This window comes from Carassius gibelio, chromosome B4 (assembly GCF_023724105.1).
Source record: "Carassius gibelio isolate Cgi1373 ecotype wild population from Czech Republic chromosome B4, carGib1.2-hapl.c, whole genome shotgun sequence".
Taxonomy (NCBI): domain Eukaryota; kingdom Metazoa; phylum Chordata; class Actinopteri; order Cypriniformes; family Cyprinidae; genus Carassius; species Carassius gibelio.
In genome coordinates this window covers 8,650,093-8,669,816 of record NC_068399.1, presented here as the reverse complement: position 1 = coordinate 8,669,816, position 19,724 = coordinate 8,650,093, and the positions used below count along the sequence as shown (strand labels likewise).

Sequence of the window (19,724 nt, the reverse complement as noted above, 5' to 3'; positions counted from 1 at the left end):
AAACTGCATCGTGTTCACTAACAAATTCACTCTATGCTCATGTGTTAGACATGAATTATTTCGCACGTTTTTATTTCTAGCCTTTTACCGCAGTGAGAACGCTCTGATCCGTCAACATTGGCTCAGAAAAAAGGCGCATCACAGACAGTGTGTGAACCTGGAGTTAGGCATATGCGCACGCTCAAATCGTGATTTTAGGACGTTTTCTTTTAATCGCACAGCCCTAGAATGGACTGGAAATGAACAGAAAATAATTGGCGGCCCACCTGCAATACCACCGCGGACCACAGGTTGAAAACCACTGAAATAGATTATTATCCATAAATAAATGTAACGAGATTCACAAAAATATATCAAATTCACAAATAAATGTAAAGAGTTTCACAAAAAAATATAAAACTCACAAATAAATAAAATGAGATTTGCAAATAAAAAAATATATATTTACAAATGTGTTTAATGTCAATTTGTGGATTTGAAACACTTCTAGCGTCGATGTGCAGATAAATCCACAAATAAGTGGACTCCACCCACCGTCTACTTAACCCAATCAGACAACGCCCATGTTGCACTGACCAATCGCAGCACGCTCTCTCTCCAACCAATCACGTTTTGCCTAACAACCAGGGCAGGATCAGACACATGAACGCGAGTCACTCGCTACAGTCTCTTCAACATGGCCGATCAAGAGGAGTAAAGACAGGTGAGTGATGCTAACACAGTAATTAACTGAAGTTTTACCAGGTTCTTGATATGTCATCATTTGTCATAACTAGTGAGGTAGTTTGACAATTTACACCATGATTTAATAAGTTATTATTTGCTCTCAAGCACCATTTCGAAGACTGTCGCATTTGTCTGCCACATACATCAAGGGTGTCTTAATTCTAAAATGGACCATTATTCATTGTGAGGTGTAAATTGTTGTAATTTCTTTACTTTTGAATTTCTTTACTTGTGGCCTACAAAATGCGACCTCCTTGAGGAAGCAGCCATCGAAACAGTCAGCGGATTTATTTTACATTTAGAATTACTGAATTAGTTTATTAGATTAAATAAACTATTACTTAATATTGAGTGCAAGATGAAGAATATGTGAAGCTGCGGGTAGATTCGATGTGCGCCTGTAGTAAGGTTGCCAACTGCCCTAATTATACAGATATACGTTTGGGGTAAGATCTTCCACTGCATATTACATGAGACTCGGTTTTATTCCCCCTTGTCACCCCCCGCAGTGGCATCGTCTCAGATACTACGAGTATGTGTGAACTGAGGGTCATAAGCTGTTGTTACGTTACCTGCAATGCATGACATGACCACAGCCTGTTCATAGATTTATTGTAATTTATTATAAAGCACATTTGAGGAAAAATTGGTATGTCGTTCAGGTTACTATGATTGGAAGTATTAATAACATGTATTTAGTTACCACTTATAGTCCAACTGAACTTCTTGTACTACAAGTGGTAACTAAATACATATTGTTTTAAATAGAGGTAGTATATTAAAAGCACATTTTAGTTTATGGTGTCTCAAAAGAGCACAGTTGAGTACACTTAGATGTTCTTAAGATTATATTTTTTATTAATACTTTGCAAATCAAATTAGCGATATTTATTGTTTTAATATGTATTATAAATGGCTTAATTACAATATAAATCCTGTAAAAAGTATTTTTCAAACTTCTCATTCTAAGACTCATTGCAGTTTGACAGTTTTAATGCATACAACCTTCCATAAAATGTTAAGAGTTGTTTGTATGCATCTTCTGATTATTTTTCCACACAGTTACTACAGACCAGCTACAAAAGCTTACATCATTTTGGACTGGATGGGAAGTCCCATCCAAGAATCTCCAGGTAAATGTTTGGAATGGAAGATACTTCAAGGCTTCTACCTGCAGCAGGACCCTGATGATACCAGCTGAAATAACCACGATGGATAACTTTGCATCTACATTGCAAGCTTGTGCTAACACATCCTCCACTGGATTTGGACTCATTTAATTCTGGACACTGGTTCTATGTAATTTTTTTTTCTATGTACAAGTAATAATAATAAAAAAAGTACTTCAATAACATTTTAAAATAAATTTAATTATTTTACATGTCTTAAAAGGTTGTTTCCACAAGTTTTACTTAAGATACAACTATATATACACATTTACAACCTTGCTGTCAAAATTAGAGCAGCAGAAATAAACCTTCAAATATCCCTTTATTCAATCAAAGTCTGTACATATGTGAGAGTCTTGAGGTATACATCTACTCCAAATGAATCAGACACTTGCAGTGGGTCAATTTGCTCATTTGTGAGTTGTGGCCTGTGAATTACAGGCACGTTGACTGCAAAGTGAACATGGTCAGCATCTCCACCATCTTGTTCAACTGCCATTGAGTCTGAATATTCCATCTAAAGGTAAACAAATAAATCATTTTAAATATGGGGGGTTAATCTAACAGAGCAAAACCAATAAAGCATTGTAAGAAGAAATAATTACCTCAGGGTTAATTATTGGATTCTGTCTCTGGCCAAACACATTCTCTCATCCAACGAACGATAGTTGTATGAGTGACACCTAAAATGTTACTGATGTTTTCCTGGGGTAATCCAAGCTTCAGAAAGTGGATTAGTCTGTCATTTGCTGCCTCACTGTCCTAAAATGCATAATAACAAACACAGAACATTTTGATCAATGCAATAAACCTTGTTCATAATGAAATATTAGTCTAATTGGTAAATACAGCACAGTACTTTAGATTTTTTTATTTTTAGCAGATAGCCAATATTCCAACAATATTTTAAAATGTAACATGCTACATGACCAAGTGGTCATTTAATTACCTTAAAAAAAAAATAATTAATAACACAGACGGACGGATGGGTTCAGAAAACACCAGAGAGGTAGAAAACTGGGAAACACTAGTTAAATTACAAATAACGTTATAGTTTTATTTTGGATGTTACTACAGTAATGAGCATTATATATAATAGTAATTAGTGGAGCGGCTTGGCCCTGGTGTCAGATCCCTGGCGATGATCTGCACTAATGCCCGAGCAGCACTTTCACCTTGTGCAGAAAGGCCCTGAACAAACAGTAAGTAAACACAAACTGCAGCCAAATATTTAACTGAACAGACTGTAGTTTAAAGGTGCATGGAGTAACCGTTCCAGTTATATACAAGGGAACATAATAATGAGGAAAGCCAACTTTTCACTAGTGATGGGAAGTCAGTTTTTTTTTTTCGAAAACTGGTTCTTTTCGACAGTTAATTTCAATTAACATGTCATGCATTCCAGGTAACGTAACAACAGCTTATGACCCTCAGTTCACACATACTCGTAGTATCTGAGACGATGCCACTGCGGGGGGTGACAAGGGGGAATAAAACCGAGTCTCATGTAATATGCAGTGGAAGATCTTACCCCAAACGTATATCTGTATAATTAGGGCAGTTGGCAACCTTACTACAGGCGCACATCGAATCTACCCGCAGCTTCACATATTCTTCATCTTGCACTCAATATTAAGTAATAGTTTATTTAATCTAATAAACTAATTCAGTAATTCTAAATGTAAAATAAATCCGCTGACTGTTTCGAGGGCTGCTTCCTCAAGGAGGTCGCATTTTGTAGGCCACAAGTAAAGAAATTCAAAAGTAAAGAAATTACAACAATTTACACCTCACAATGAATAATGGTCCATTTTAGAATTAAGACACCCTTGATGTATGTGGCAGACAAATGCGACAGTCTTCGAAATGGTGCTTGAGAGCAAATAATAACTTATTAAATCATGGTGTAAATTGTCAAACTACCTCACTAGTTATGACAAATGATGACATATCAAGAACCTGGTAAAACTTCAGTTAATTACTGTGTTAGCATCACTCACCTGTCTTTACTCCTCTTGATCGGCCATGTTGAAGAGACTGTAGCGAGTGACTCGCGTTCATGTGTCTGATCCTGCCCTGGTTGTTAGGCAAAACGTGATTGGTTGGAGAGAGAGCGTGCTGCGATTGGTCAGTGCAACATGGGCGTTGTCTGATTGGGTTAAGTAGACGGTGGGTGGAGTCCACTTATTTGTGGATTTATCTGCACATCGACGCTAGAAGTGTTTCAAATCCACAAATGCACAGGAAGCGATCCACAAATGCGTGCAGTAATTTACAAATGCACAGACAGCGGTTCACAAATAAATGCCAGGTAGAGTTGTGTTTGTGACATTAAACACATTTGTAAATATATATTTTTTTATTTGCAAATCTCATTTTATTTATTTGTGAGTTTTATATTTTTTTGTGAAACTCTTTACATTTATTTGTGAATTTGATATATTTTTGTGAATCTCGTTACATTTATTTATGGATAATAATCTATTTATTTGGAATAATGCAACAATTCTAACCCCATAGGTATGGACCGGGCGGCAACCTCCCGCTCTCTCGAGAGAGGCCAATAAGGAAGTGACTAAAACTGCAATTCATCGACTGGCCGCTTGAGGCTGGCTGCAAAAGGGAGTCAGTCTTCTTCTTCTTCTTTTAGAGTTTAACTGGCGGTTGGCAAACCAACTTAAGGTGCATTTACCGCCATCTACCAGACAGGAATGTGGTCGTCGAGAATAGTCAGAGGGAATTATTCACCTATGCGCATACTTATTATATAAATATGTACATATTAAATACGGCAGAACAACCCCGTATTTTTGAGAAACCTCATAACTTGATTTTTAACAGTTTTAGATACATCTCCTAATAAATTAACTAAAGTAAGCGCTTTCCCTTCTTTATATAGGACTGATGTTAAACAACTACGCTCTTCCATATAATTATTACACTCTATTAGGACATGTTCAACTGTTTCTGGCTGACCGCAATAATCACAACCTCCTGTCTGATGTTTCCCTATACGGAGTAAAGATCTATTGAGACCTGAATGGCCAATTCTTAAACGTGTTATCACTGCCTCTTCTCTCCTACTTCCATCCCTAGATCTTCCCCCTCCCACATTTCTTTGCACACAGTAAAGATGTCTTCCAGTGTCATTATTATCCCACTGCTCTTGCCACATCCCAATCACTTTTTCCTGAATAATAGATTTCCCTTCAGCTTTGCATAGAGGGACATTGATGTTAACCTCATCCAATTTCAAGGCCTGTTTAGCTAGAATATCCACCTCTTCATTTCCATCAATACCTACATGGGCAGGGACCCAAACAAACTGAACATAAACACCTTTACTATGCAGCTGGAACAATATATGGTAAACTTTGTATATTAGATCTAGTCTGCATGACTTTCCTGTTTTTATGCTCAATAATGCAGCTTGACTGTCTGAGGCAACTACAGCTCTGTTTATGCCCCCAATATAATTCATAACCAACCAATTAAGAGCTAAAGCAATGGCAGTGAAAGGGAGTCAGTCCCGTAGACTCCCCATGTTAAAATGCCCAACTTTACAGCAGAAAAAAAAAATCATGTTTACAGCCTGGTTCAAAAAATGATTTTGGTCTAGATTGCTAATTTTGCTCTTCATGACAACTGTGAGGGGGGTGGATTTTTTTAAAACTCATCAGTTTAAATTATATTAAGACTTAAAGTTCTGCATAATTAAGGGCGTGGCCACTTGAGTGACAGGTGGATTGCCGCTGCTGACAATGCCATCCCACAAGGTGGGCGTGGCTTCAGCAATCAGCTCCCGCCTTTTTGCCCATTTTCGATTATCCGGGAGAGTCGCGCGGGGACGTGCTGCCAAGATGGCGACGGCCCGCTCTACACACTTTAGGCTTCAAAACCAGGCGGCAAGGAACTCGACCTAATCACATGTGAATTGTACCCTTTTTGCAATAAAAAAAAAAAAAGGAACTCGACCGGAAGTTGAAGTCGGGTGGGGGCTGCCATCTTTTAGCAGAACTTCACTTGCGTTAGCATTCCCATTCCCATATAAACAGTTTTTGTAAAAAATAGGCTAACGATTGCATCATAACCACTCGACTCTCTGTCACATTAACGTTACCGTACAGACAGGAGGAGAAGCTCGCAGGCAATTAACTTAATACGGCGTACTGGCGTTACATTTTAAAATACTATACAAAATAATTAATCAGAATACTTACTCCTGCTCACTCACGACAAAGAACTCCCCGCTCAAGCTCGTCGTCTCTTCAAGATTAACGACGGCAGTTTGCACGCACAGCTACTAGAAAATTTACATCTGTCAGACAGGTTGCTGACGTCGTCAAGCTTCGTTTGAGTCTGCGCGTCAGAAACGTAAGTGCTAAAAAACGCTAAAAATGGGCTTCACTTGTCTCAATTGAGTTCCAATGGGGTCGCTGTGTCCATTTCTTTTACTGTCTATGTTCAAAACCGCTAATGAGGAGTCTATGGGTGACGTCATGGACACTACGTCCATAGTTTTTTACAGTCTGGTATGGACCAGTAGTTATTTTATTAATAATAGAAAGAAAGAAAGAAATTGTACTACTGTATTTTAATGCAGATTCCTTGAGTGTAGGAATCAGCAGTGTTCCTTTAGATATTCATTGAGAAATTAATAGGCAGAGCTGCATAGTACTGATGTAATCAGATTCCAACAATTAGTCATTAGTGTAAATTACAATTTACAACTGATTACAGCAACTTTTAAATGTATAACATGATAAAATATTATTCACACAATGGCTATATACATATATATAATTTTTTATTTTATTTTATTTTTTTACTACAATTATATAATGGCCATGTAAATGTTATGTAATTAATTTACATACAAACCATACTTCTCAGTTTGTGCGGAACAAAAGCACCTCTCAAACAGTTTGACAATGTATGAAACTAATAATTAGGTGGTGATGTACAGGTGCATGGAAAAGTTAGATTAGTTAGTTTAGTTAATTTTTTGTCATTTAATTAAAAAAAAAAGCAAACTTTCTTATATTCTAGATTCATTTTAGTTTCATTCTAGAGTTTTTTTGTTTTAATTCTGATGGTTATGATTTACAGCTTAGGAAAATTACAAATTCAAATATTCCATTTTGAGCTTGATTAGTTTGATTAATTTTGAGTATAAATACTGGGTACCTCTTGGGCTAGTTTAGAACATGCAACCACAATTATGGGAAACACTACCAACTTGGCAGTTGTCCAGAAGACAATCATCAACACCCTCCACAAGGAGGGTAAGCCACAGAAGGTCATTGCCGAAAGGGCTGGCTGTTCACAGAGTGCTGTATCAAAATACATTCATAGAAAGTTGACTGGAAGGAAAAATTGTGGTAGGAAAAGGTGCACAAGCTGGAGTCAGCACATCAAGAGTCACCGCACTGAGATGTCTTCAGAAAAAGGGGTGCAGCTGTCACATTCCTAGAACCAAGCCACTCCTAAACTAGAAAAAAAAACATCAGAAGAATTTCAACTGGGGTAAGGAGAAAAAGAACCTCTTTTCAGATGAAAGTAAATTTAGCATTTTATTTGGAAATCAAGGGGAGGCACAGAATCAAATCTGTTTGAAGTCCAGTTGAAGTTTCTGAATTCAGAGATAATTTGGCTGCCGTGGCGTCTGCTGGTGTTGGTCCATTGTGTTTAAAATGCACAGACACTATTTAAATGCACAGACACTATTTAAACTGAATAGAGATGACATAACTGAATTCAATGATGAACTGCCTTTAACTATCATTTTGCATTATTGAGACACTGTTTTCCAAATGAATGTTGTTCAGTGCTTTGACACAATGTATTTTGTTTAAAGCGCTATATAAATACAGGTGATTGATTGATTTTATCCAGTCCAAGTCAATGCAGCCATCTACCAGAAGCTTTAGGAGCACTGTATGCTTCCATCTGCTGACAATCTTTATGGAGATGCTGATTTTATTCTGCAGCAGGACTATAGCACCTACCCACAGTGCCAAACCACTTCCAAGTGGTTTGCTGATCATGATATTACTGTGCCTGATTTGCAAGCCAACTCATCTGACCTGAACCTCACAAAGAACTTGGGCTTCAATACGCCTCAGCAGTGGCACAGGCTGATCACCTCCATGCCACGCCACATTGAAGAAGTAATTCATGCAAAAGGAGCCCCAACCAAGTAATGAGTGGATAATTAAACATGTTTTGGAGATCTTGAACATTTCTGTTTTGTAAATCTTTTTTTTTTTTTTGATTGATTGATCTTCAAGAAAATATTCACATATTTTGAAAATTTTCCTAAGCTGTCATTACCATCAGAATTCAAACAAAAACTCTTGAAATATTTCAGTTTGTGTGCAAATGAATATAGAATATTAGAAAGTTTGCTTTTCAAAATTAAATTACAAAACATAAAGCACTTTTCCCTTATATTCATTTTTTTTTAGATGCAACTGTATAGCTGTGAAACACTTCTTCATATCAACTGTCCAGTGACTTTCAGTTGATTCTGGAAGTCTGGAGAAAAATATTTCAAACCTGAAAGACTTTGGGCATGTAATTTTCATGTTTGTGTATTAATATTTGTTCATGTAATGCAATGATTTTTTAAAAACATTTTGAAAGCCAGGTGGTCCAAAACAGTGCTGGGCAACTAAACACAAAGGACAGTCATGAGCAGATACCACTTAAGTACTTTGTATTAAAAAGTAGAATAACTCGAGTTCAAGTTCAAAACATATATGATTTAGTGTTTTGTGCAGTAATTTTTTTTGGTGGGGTACTAATTCTGTGCAGGTTTAGAATGGCCCTTTAATGATAAAGGCTGCGGAGACTGCCATGCTCTCGCTTACTGAAGCCTTGAGACTGGCAAGAGCAGCTTCCAAATCCTCAGTACTAATCTTGCTGGATCGGTTTACTGCTTTTGACACCTGATCCTCCTGTCCACTCTCATAAAGATAAGCATGTAAGAAACCACACTCCAGTGGTTAAATTTTCTCAGGTAGGTCCTTCAGGGTGTCTTGTAAGGGTGAGGTTTCTAGTCACAACTTCTTGCTACTGGGATTCCTCAAGGTTCAGTGCTTGGACCACTTTTCTTCTCCATCTACATGATATCGTTAGGTTCTGTCATTAAGAAGCATGGCTTTTCTTATCATTGCTATGCTAATGACACTCAACTCTACTGTGTGTGCTTCTTATTCCAACCAGACGATCCGAAAGTAGCTGTTCTCCTGACCAATAAATAGATGCATATTAATCAGACTCCCTGTGACAGAATCATTTATGTGCACTCAGTTAAGCCCTCTGGCAAACTGAAACCAAGGAAACAGAATGTTGGTTATGCATATAACCACGGTTCTGACAGAAGACTTTTAGGGCAGACATTTATTGATATACATGCCATTAAGTTCACATAGTGAAAGTTTTTATATTGAGCTCTTAAAAATAAGAAGGACATTCAGGTATTTCACTGAGATATGCCATCTGTTGATCCAGAACCATGGTTATATGTGTAACCAATGTTTAATGAAACTGTCTCACTGTAAAACCTTAGAAATTATGTAAACACATTTTTCCAATGATACATGCTAGGAGGCAAGTGGGTCAATCTAGACACTTTTATTTAAAAGGCACAGAAGGCTCACAGCTGCACCTCAGTGTTTACAGGTGATGTGGTTGTGGAAACTATTAGTACTTTCAGGGCAGGGGGCACAATTAACATTGTAAAAGTAAAAGAAAAAACCTTACCACAGCCATTATTATTCATTATACATTTGTAAAACATTAATTTTGAATATTGTACACTTTTCTGACTCACTACTGCAATTGCTAGCTTAAAAAAAGTACACAGTATTGGATTTTTTTCCCTGTAAAGAATTTAGCAAGCAAACAACAGATTTTTTCTTATTCTTTTTTAAGTCTGGATAGTGGTAAATCAGCAAGTTGAAGAGAAAAGACAAAATCTACGAGGAGTTTAAATGTTCTAGATGGATTTTAATGTTGCATTTTTAAGAAAGATACAGAAGATATGAACGACAGAAGAATGAGACTGTATAAGAATGACACAAGCCCATTGATTACAAGAAGTACAAAGGTCTTTGGACATGTAAATGTTTGATGGAATTGTAAATAAGTTATTAAATAATAAAGAATTTCTTTTTTTCTTAGATGAAACTAGGATTTTAAAGATTCTACATGCACAACACCTTGCCAAAAGAAGAAAAAAAGTGCTAAAATATCAGATTGAAAGGGAAATGAATCAGTGCATGTATTGTTTTTATAAGACTGGGCATTATTGTTTGATACCTATTTGTAATAATTTGTGTATATTTTCAATATGGGTCAAAATCTGGCATTTTTTGGCCCCTAAAGTCTGCTGGCAAAGGATGGAGTTATAAATCAACCGTTTCAATAAAGAACTGTTAAAGAAGTGACTTGACAGAGCTGAGGAGCTTTCGCAGGTGAGTGTAGCTGTGGGAAGTGGCAGTTCTTACACAGAGGAGAGCGAGAGAGGCCGTTATCAGTCCCAAGTAAAGGTAAAAGGGGGAAAGTGTGTTTAGCCGGAAGAACAACAGCCTCCGGCGGGCATGGCAGCCTGGGACTCGTCGTCAACAATCTGTACGCCTCTCCGGGCTGTGCTTGTGTGACTCGTGCCGTTCCCCCTTGACCTCTCCTCTGCCTGAGCCGTCTCCATCATGCCTACAGACGCCAGTGAAATGACAAAAATGTAAGACTGATAAGTAATGAACTAAACTCTTTTATAAACTCTTTTAAGTACTGTTACATGATGCTCTGGTTCTGTCAAACATAAAACTCTTACCCGTTTAGTTTATGGAACCGATGCCTTTCAATTAAAAGAGTCTTATTGACCTTTTTCTGAAAGTAGTCGACAGTCGTATGTATTTATTTTTGACAAAACCTATTTTTTTCACTTTTTTTTTTTTTACTGGTGATTTGATAAATCCAGAAAAATTCAAATATATATTATTATTACTGAATAAAAACAAAAAGCTCCAGGTTTGCTGTGCTAGTTTGTAGGTTTGCACAATTTGGGTAAATAACAATATCAATCATTATCAATATAACTATAACATAATAATAATATTAATTTATTATTATTATTACTGACAGACTGACCGACCATATGAACAGCATCTAAAAATAACGTACGTTTACACAGGTCCAGAAACAGCTCCTCAATGCCTTTGTTTAATTTGGCTGATGTGTGATAGTGTTTTGCCCCCACTGACTCTGCGTATCTGAAAAAAGACAAAAAAATATATAACTGAGGACATAAAAACGATTTATACAGATTTCCTAAAAAGTCATTAATAAAATCTCCCTTAAAGCTAAAAGATTGGTGTAAAAAATGTTTAATTTGGCTTCACCTAAATGTATTCGAAAACAGGACATAAATGCTGATTCTAATTTTATTTTTGGAACGAAGGTTTGTCTTAGATTAGACAAGAGTAGGTTGATATTAATGCATTTGTATGTAAAGATTATGTCGCTTAATGAAATACATTTTCAAATGCAAGACATAAAAACCATCATTTATTGCTCTACTCCTTTCAGTGGTCTAAAAATTCTGAACACCTGTTCATGAAAGGCTTTAAAACCATGAATCCAGGATGTCCAAACTTCTTCCACCTTTAACGCAGTATTAAAGCAAACATAATTCAAGTAACAAACAAATAGAAACTTAAGGAAAAACAAGAATGACTTGACCTGATTGCAAGAATGTGGACACCCTTCAACTAAATACTTGGTTGAAACACCTTTTGCTTTTAATCGTTACTTTTGAACAAGAGTCCATCAACATAGCACATCTTGATTTGTCATTTTTTCCTCACGATTCCTTGCATAAGAACTCCAGATTTATCACATCGCAGGGGAATCTCCTGTGTATACGCTGTTGAAGGGATTCAAGTTTTTCAAATGGACTTAGATCGGAGCTCTTACTCAAAAACATTCTTTAGTTCTTCAGAAGCCATTTGTGTTTGAGGTTACTATCAAGCTGAAAGATGAAATTAAGTTAATATTATGGCCCAAAGGATAAATTAGGTTTCATCAGACCATATAACATAATGCCATATGGTTTGGGCAAAATTTAGGTGGGCTTTTTTTGGCATGCGATGGCTTCCATCTGGCCACCCTACTCCAGATCCCAGATTTATGAAAAATAGACTGTTGTAAACAAATCATTTCGATTTAAGATAATAAGACCACGTTAATAAAAAAATGTTTTTTATAGATAAATCACTTTTACAACTTTACTTTTCTGTGAGAGTTTGAATGTGATTGGCTTATTCCAAACAGAGTTCCACACCTCCATTATATAAGGGTTGGCACAGTTATACAATCAAGTACATTTTATTCTTTTTTAACATTCATTTTGTTGGATTTAACATTACTATAAAGGTTGAGAAAATATCTGACTTTCTGCATTACTACATAAAAACTTTAACAGGGGTACATAAACTTTTTAAACCCACTTGTGACTGATCTTCTGATTGTTTTAATCATGTGACCAGTCTTTTAGGGCACGTGATCTAAGTATAATATACCATATTTAGCCTGAAAGACATTCTAGTTTACGAATATATAAAACTGCTTTTACATTTATAATATATACAAAACCAACTGTAGTCACATAAACATTTTGCCGAGTATGATGTCTGTGTCAGGACGCTTTGACCAATACAGCCTTTTACAAGTCAAATCTGATTACTTATTATAGCAACACTGCTGATAGCTTATAAATGGAGCCTATTTATTTATTTATTAAAGCCATGTCATCAACAAATCTTATCTTTATGGCGGAAATAGAATAACAAAGGTCATACAATTAACAAGAAGCTATAAGACATTTAAGATTAACACTACTACACAAAAAGAATAAAAAACATTCAGTTGATACATTTTTCAATACATACGTTAAACATCTCTGAATAAAATTGTGGTCTATTTACATTAAAATCAGTACAGTCCAATAAAAAGTTTACCAGTCATTTAATGTAGTTTGACAAGGAAGGCATGATGGTGGTGGCTCACCTTTTAATGAATAACTATGTGTCTTACATGCCTTAAAAAGCACCTAGTAAAAACATTGTGATCATACCAAGATTTGAAATTAATAAAAAGAATGTTCTTCTTATACTAGGATTTATTTTATGTAACTGTGATCCATTGCATTCATCCCATTCCTTCTGCCATGTGTTATTCAATAAAGAGTTTATAGATCTTAGGGTAGAATTTGACACTCATCCTTGAGGCTCCTTTGCAGCAACGTCTGCTTTCTCATTACCAGATAAGCTATCAACTTTAGCTAACATACTTTTAACTATGGGATGGTCACTCTTAACAGATACAGGTGAATATTAAAGTGTTAGTTCACTCAAAAATGAAAATTAGCCTGTGTTTTACTCACCCTCGAGGCATCCTAGGTGTATATGACTTTCTTTGTTCAGACGAATCCAGTCGGAGTTAAATTAAAAATTGTCTTGGCTCTTCTAAGCTTCATCATTGTGGTCAGCAGGTGTTTTGGTTTAACGGTCCAAAATGCCTTAAATAAAACGCGCGCATCAATAATAAAAAAAATTTTCGTCGGATGACCCCCACACGTATGCATCGCGCACGTGCGCCTCTGAGCCATGCTAGTCTCGAGTTTGTTTACAGGAGCAAAAGAAGCAAAGTTTCCTTACTTTAGCAAAGGAAAACCAGTCTCCTCTCGGCTTACATCTTAATTCTCCAACATTTTTCTTTTACAAATACTCATTTTGTACTGCTAATTCGTGCCGTTTTGTTTTCTTCTCTTTCTGCATTCGTCAATCACACAATGCCGACGTCCTACGTCATCCGCCAGAACTGCTGACTGTTTCTATCATTTCTGCTATCGGTGTATGACTATCTGTCTATCCGATTTATTTAACGTGTTTTGGACCGTTAAAAAGAAACAGTCCAATCATTTAACGTGTTTTGGACCGTTAAAAAGAAACAGTCCAATCATTTAACGTGTTTTGGACCGTTAAAAAGAAACAGTCCAATCATTTAACGTGTTTTGGACCGTTAAAAAGAAACAGTCCAATCATTTAACGTGTTTTGGACCGTTAAAGAGAAACAGTCCAATCATTTAACGTGTTTTGGACCGTTAAAAAGAAACAGTCCAATCATTTAACGTGTTTTGGACCGTTAAAAAGAAAACACTACAATGGAGCTTAGAAGAGCAAGGACAATTTTTTTTGCAAGAAGGAAGTCATATACACCTAGGATGGCTTGAGGGTGAGTAAAACACAGGCTAATTTTCATTTTTGGGAGAACTAACCCTTTTAGAAAAATCTTGTTCTTGTCCGTTTTCTATATTTTCCTAGGCCAGGAATACAGCATGAGCTTCAAGCTGTAAAAATAGAACTTTGCCCTGGGATTCTCATGCCATGACATTGATCTCTAATTACTGCTGTGTCTGTCAATTTGCATGTACAAAACCACACGTTAAACAGAAAGACACAGTTTCCTTCATATGGTCCGTTATCTACAATGCATATTTAAAAATCCTGTAAAAACATGATAAGTACATACCCCTCTGCTTCCTCCACTGAAACATGTCGGTCTTTTTCCAGGTCAATTTTATTGCCTAAAAAAAGATCTTACAGTAAATATTCACAGCAGATGACCATTAATATTATAGTTAAAAAAAAAAAAAAAAAAAAAAAATAGTTAAACCGATATGAAGTCAAGTTAGCTTTATTTACTTTATACAATACAGATTGTTTCAAAGCTGCTTCAAAGTAATAATAATTAAAAAATAACAACAATCGATGATGCAAACTTTATCAAACATAAAACAAATCCAGATTCTGCTTAAGTATATTATAGCAGCTAATAAAAAATAAAGTTTTCACCAAATCTCAAGTTTTTCAAGTAAATCCTTTTTAAGGTTGTGCAATCAAGTTAATATCTGACCAAATATTTTAAAGATTAGATTAAAATTCTTAAAACTAAATTCCTATGACTGTAAAATAATTTCTTTGGGTTTCCCAGGCTATTATTATTTTACAATTCTCTCATATTTTCTACAACCAGAATAACCCTGTAACATGTTTATATTTATTTGGCAGATTTGCCACCAAAACGGGGGTGGGGGGGGGGGGCATTTGTAGAATTCAACTTCAAACTGCTACACCAAATGAATAAGTAACAAATGTGTTAAGACACAAAACATTTGTTACTCACCTACTATACATAAACAGATCTCATTCCCCAACATTTTCCTTAACTCTTTTACCCAGTTCTTCACCTGCCAAGGAAAAAAAGGTTAGTCTGATACATACAGCAACATGAAACGATTATGAATCATATTTATCAGATTTATCTAAAAGCTACAATACGGGGGTAACACACTTTTTAAAATAAACCCTCCAAAAGGGGATTTTCACAGCAATGCCATAGAAGAACCAGTTTTGGTTCCCCAAAGAACTTTAAGAGCACAATAGTGAACTTCATAGTTGATTTAAACCATTTATCATCTGTTCTCATATATTTATAAATTGGTTTTGCCCTTTTAAATGTATACGTAAGTGAGAAAACATTCACCTTCTGAAATGAGTCCTCATCTGTGACATCATACACCAATATTGCGCCATTGGAATCTCTGTAGTAGATGGGTCCAAGGGCATGAAAACGCTCCTGACCAGCAGTGTCCTGTGCCAAACATAAACACATACTCAATATATAAAGAAACCACAACTACAAGATCAGATCACAGAAACTTGCACTGAGAAAACACTCTTTATCCCCTCAACTAAAAATGTTGTTGCTGCTGGCATGAGCAAAGCTCACTGCTGATTCTGAAACATACTCAGAAATAGTAAATAGTAAAAAATAGTAAATAGTAAATACAGAATACATGCTACTGCTAGGTAAAGAAAGCCTTTATAGCAGATCTAGACATGTAGTGCTGGGGTGGAGGAAGGGCTAAAAAGTACTGATCGGTGGTCAGTTGCATAAAAGGCTTAGACAAGTATTACAAGCTAGTCATGTTATAATTGCTGTTTTCTTTAGAGACTGATTGGCTGTCTTACCAGCTTGGAAGAACCAATCAGCTACTATAACTATAGAGTGAAATTGTTGGAAGTAAAGCACAAATCTGACACTTTGAGCATTCTTGTGTTTGACTCCCTTGATTCTAAAGTCAATAAACAATCTAAACTGTGTTCCTGTAGCTTGGTAGAGCTAATTGTAATTGGTAGAGCATTGCGCTTGGATAAAAGCGTCTGCTAAATGCATAAATGTTCAATTTAATTTAAAACTCATTTACTTTAATACATGTTCTAGGTTTCAGTATAAATAATTTACTTATATGTCATTGAAAATAAATGAATACTAATTTCTTAAAGCTTTATAGTTAAAATATCATACAACTTAAACATACTATATAGTAAAAAAATATATATAATTTGCTTTGCCTCACATCTTTCCTATACAGCTGACATCCCCTCCAATCACTGTGCTCCATTTTCTGTTTACGCCCACTTTTAAAAATCCACAAGTCGAGTCCAACTTTCTCATTGAATAAGTGAAAGAGGATGTGAAAGGCACCAGTTTTCATGCTGCTATATGCAAGCATCCCACCAACTATTGAGAATGAGCTGTTAACTCTCACAGATCAGTAACATCTATCCAAAAAGAAAGACTTAACTTAATATTTTATTCAAGATCAACCTCTACACAAATGCGACAATCACAGTGTGACTCACCCATATAGCCAGATTCACTCTCTTTCCTGTGATGTTGAGCTTTTTTGTGAGGAACGACGCCTGCAAACAAAGGCATAAACGCATAAAGTGCTATTAATTTACAAGATTCAAGTCTGTTTACATTTCAAACTTTGTGTGCCATTTACCGCCATAGTAAACTAAAGACGAACACATCAGTTCAGACATGTTTTATAACATATGTGTAATGTTTAGTTACTAGTTAGTTATCAAACCTTTGTATGTTACATGCCTTGAAAAAGTTAACTGATAACACATTGCAGGTTTCACAGTGTAACAGCAAGGCCACAGGAGCCTTTTCTGTGTTTTATAGTCTGTTACACAGTAACATGGATAAACTAGCATGAGTCCATCCTCATTCTAAACGTAACCACACTGATGAAAACTGAATTAAAGGTTTTGGTTTCTATATAAAAAAGAAAATTACAAAGTAGGAGGCCAGAAAGCTTCCCCTAATGTTACCTGAACTCGAGTAGCTGATTAATAACTAACGTTACTTAAGTTAGCTAAGTTAGTGTCCACATCAAGATTTGTGATTAAATGTATGCAAATGTTTACAATGATCTTAAAGACAATAATTCTATGTGGTAACATGACAATCCGAATGCATAATTATCATAAAAAATTCGACAAATTGTGTGTATAAAATGAAAGCATAGCATGTCACACTGTAGGCCACTGCTTGACATGTTAAATAGGATATACATTTTATACACAGTTACATAATTATAAACATTATTATATGGGGTAATTACTGTATACAGTATTTAAATATCGTAGTTATTATTGTGCTGACGTAATATGCATCACCATATAGGCCCAGGAACATATAACGAAAAAAAAAACTGATTTACAAACTTGAGAGCAAAACATTTTGACAAACTGCTGATAGATCGTCAAATAAATCGACAAAACTGTTCAAATGTGGCCACACGTTATTTATTTAAGATGAAAGCATAACCAAACGAGTGAAGACTGGGTCATGGACGCAAGTCAATAATGACCAGATCGGATCCGGCTGACAGTCTCTGTCTCTCACCTGAAGAGTGGTGATGTGTTTGTCGTTGAATTTGTTCTCGCAGTATCGCAGCACCAGCGATGTTTTCCCGACGCAGCCCTCCCCCAGCAGCACCACCTTGAACGAGTACGTCTTCCCTCCAGCCGCCGCCATGCCCAAACTCTCCGCCTGACACAAAAACAAAGCCTGATTCGAGCCTCTAGCCGATCACAGCAGCCATAGAGCTCCACAGATGACCGCAACACACGCAAACAGCCACCGATCCGCGCTTCGCGTAAAGTCTTCGCACCGATTCCTCTATTAAACCCTGCTTCGCTCCTGATGAAGCTCTGCCATCAATCTAATGGCGCTCGGCTCTCTGTGACGTGACGGAGAGGGGGTCAGGTGATCTGCGATTGACTGTTTCCTATGACGAACATACGGGAAACTCCTGCAGGGGGCGCGCGCTGGCCCACAAGAAGATCAGTTATCTTTTTTTTTTTATTGCAAAAAAAAACTTGTACAAACATACAAAAACACAGGGAAGCGAGATATAAATACATTCCAACAAGAAGCAAATATAAAATAAAAATAGACATTCTGGATTTGCCCATAAGATGATCAGTTATCCATTGAGCTGCGTTCATTTTTTATTTTGTATTTTTTGTTTCTGTAGTCATTTGTTTGCTAAAATTTCTGATCATATTGTTCAAAAGCATTAAAATATCTAAACATACACATAAATCCGCTTCACCATTCATTCTCCATAAAATGCTTTCAAAACTGACTATGTTTGGTCCATCATTATCAGCTCAGAGAAAATGAACAGTAAGCACGTGATAACCGTGCTCTGGACTGTGAATAATAGCAGGTATGAACTTAAAACCGACATTTAAACCCTTATGAAAAGTAGCCAGGGTTTTATTGTAGTATTTATTCGTTTATTTTGGCGTATTGATTACCATTTGTATAACCACAAACACCATTGTTAAACTATTGTTAGTGTAGCAAAGCCATGGTTTTTACCATGTTTTTTGTGGTTATCATGCTTTAACTATTGTAACCATGTTTTTTGGTTTAATTTGTAGTAAAACCATGGTTTATTTTCATTAAGCATCTCCTTACTCCCATTATGACGTTTAACTTCCATTCTATCAACTGAGTATTTCTGCATAAATGACAATAGAAAGTCATTTGACTTTTAAAAGCAGCAGATAGGCCTACCATATAACTCACCAGTGCTAAAATGTACAAATCTAAATAAGGTAAGATAATAATACCGGAGAAATGCTTATAAACTGCTTATGTTCTTGTCGATCGACTGTCAAACACAAACTCTTAACCAAGCTGCATTCAGTGTGTGTTCTGTTGCTTAGTTTTTAAACGTTTTAATCCAAATGAAAGCATTTTAGAAATAGGAATGCAATTATTGATTCAAAGATTAATATAGTAGGCTAACCTAGTAGGCCTAAAGTATAATTTTTATTTTATATTATGTAAAAATTTGAATAAGCTACTTAAATATGACTTGAAGTTTTTTTAAAAACTAATTTACAAAAGAAATATAAAAAAGCATACTAAAATAAAATTGAATGCTGAATTAGTAATGTGTAAAATATCTTTACATATAAGCTATATTTATTTATTTATTTATTTTCTAGCTTATTCTATTTTCTTTTCATTTATTATACAATATTATAAGAAAGCGTCTGCTAAATGACTAAATGTAAATGTATAAGCTGCTTGTTACGTTCACTCTCCAGACATGAAGAGCAGTCAAACCATTTCAGATCCAAGATGGATTCAGCACCAGGAGTGCAGTGACGACTAATCACATAAAATACATCCGGTCTATTTTGGGCCATGCATTTTGGCAGGGATGCTTGTCGCTGCATGGTGAATGTCAGATATCAGATCACCATGGCAACAGCAGAGCGCTGCATGTTCGCCCCGAGACGACGCAGCAGTGAGACTGACTTGGCAGATCTGAACACAATGAATAACATCCTATGTGTCGTCTTAATAGTGCATGAGTAAACG

General features: G+C 36.0%; 1 protein-coding gene and 1 long non-coding RNA gene across 2 annotated transcripts; both read right to left on the bottom strand.

Moving 5' to 3' along the window:
- Positions 1–2,200: 2,200 nt before the first annotated feature.
- LOC127956756 (uncharacterized) lies at positions 2,201–3,933 on the bottom strand. The gene is made up of 3 exons (XR_008153632.1): positions 3,896–3,933; positions 2,501–2,657; positions 2,201–2,412 (listed from the first exon to the last, which is right to left on the bottom strand). It is a non-coding gene; the product is annotated as an uncharacterized LOC127956756 (long non-coding RNA).
- Positions 3,934–9,518: 5,585 nt separating this feature from the next.
- On the bottom strand, positions 9,519–18,088 carry LOC127956645 (ras-related protein Rab-21). Its single transcript, XM_052554725.1, has 7 exons — positions 17,727–18,088; positions 16,670–16,729; positions 15,507–15,614; positions 15,147–15,210; positions 14,493–14,547; positions 11,085–11,173; positions 9,519–10,613 (listed from the first exon to the last, which is right to left on the bottom strand). Exons 1-7 carry the CDS (start codon positions 17,856–17,858, stop codon positions 10,471–10,473), a joined length of 651 nt encoding a protein of 216 aa, XP_052410685.1. The 5' UTR covers positions 17,859–18,088; the 3' UTR covers positions 9,519–10,470.
- Between the last annotated feature and the right edge of the window lie 1,636 nt (positions 18,089–19,724).

Coding starts and splice junctions, on each gene's coding strand:
- LOC127956645 (XM_052554725.1), bottom strand. CDS start 17,858: ATGGCGGCGGCTGGAGGGAAGACGTACTCGTTCAAGGTGGTGCTGCTG. Junction 14,548..15,146: donor GATCTGTTTATGTATAGTAG/GTGAGTAACAAA, acceptor ATCTTTTTTTAG/GCAATAAAATTGACCTGGAA. Junction 11,174..14,492: donor TCAGTGGAGGAAGCAGAGGG/GTATGTACTTAT, acceptor GTCTTTTTTCAG/ATACGCAGAGTCAGTGGGGG.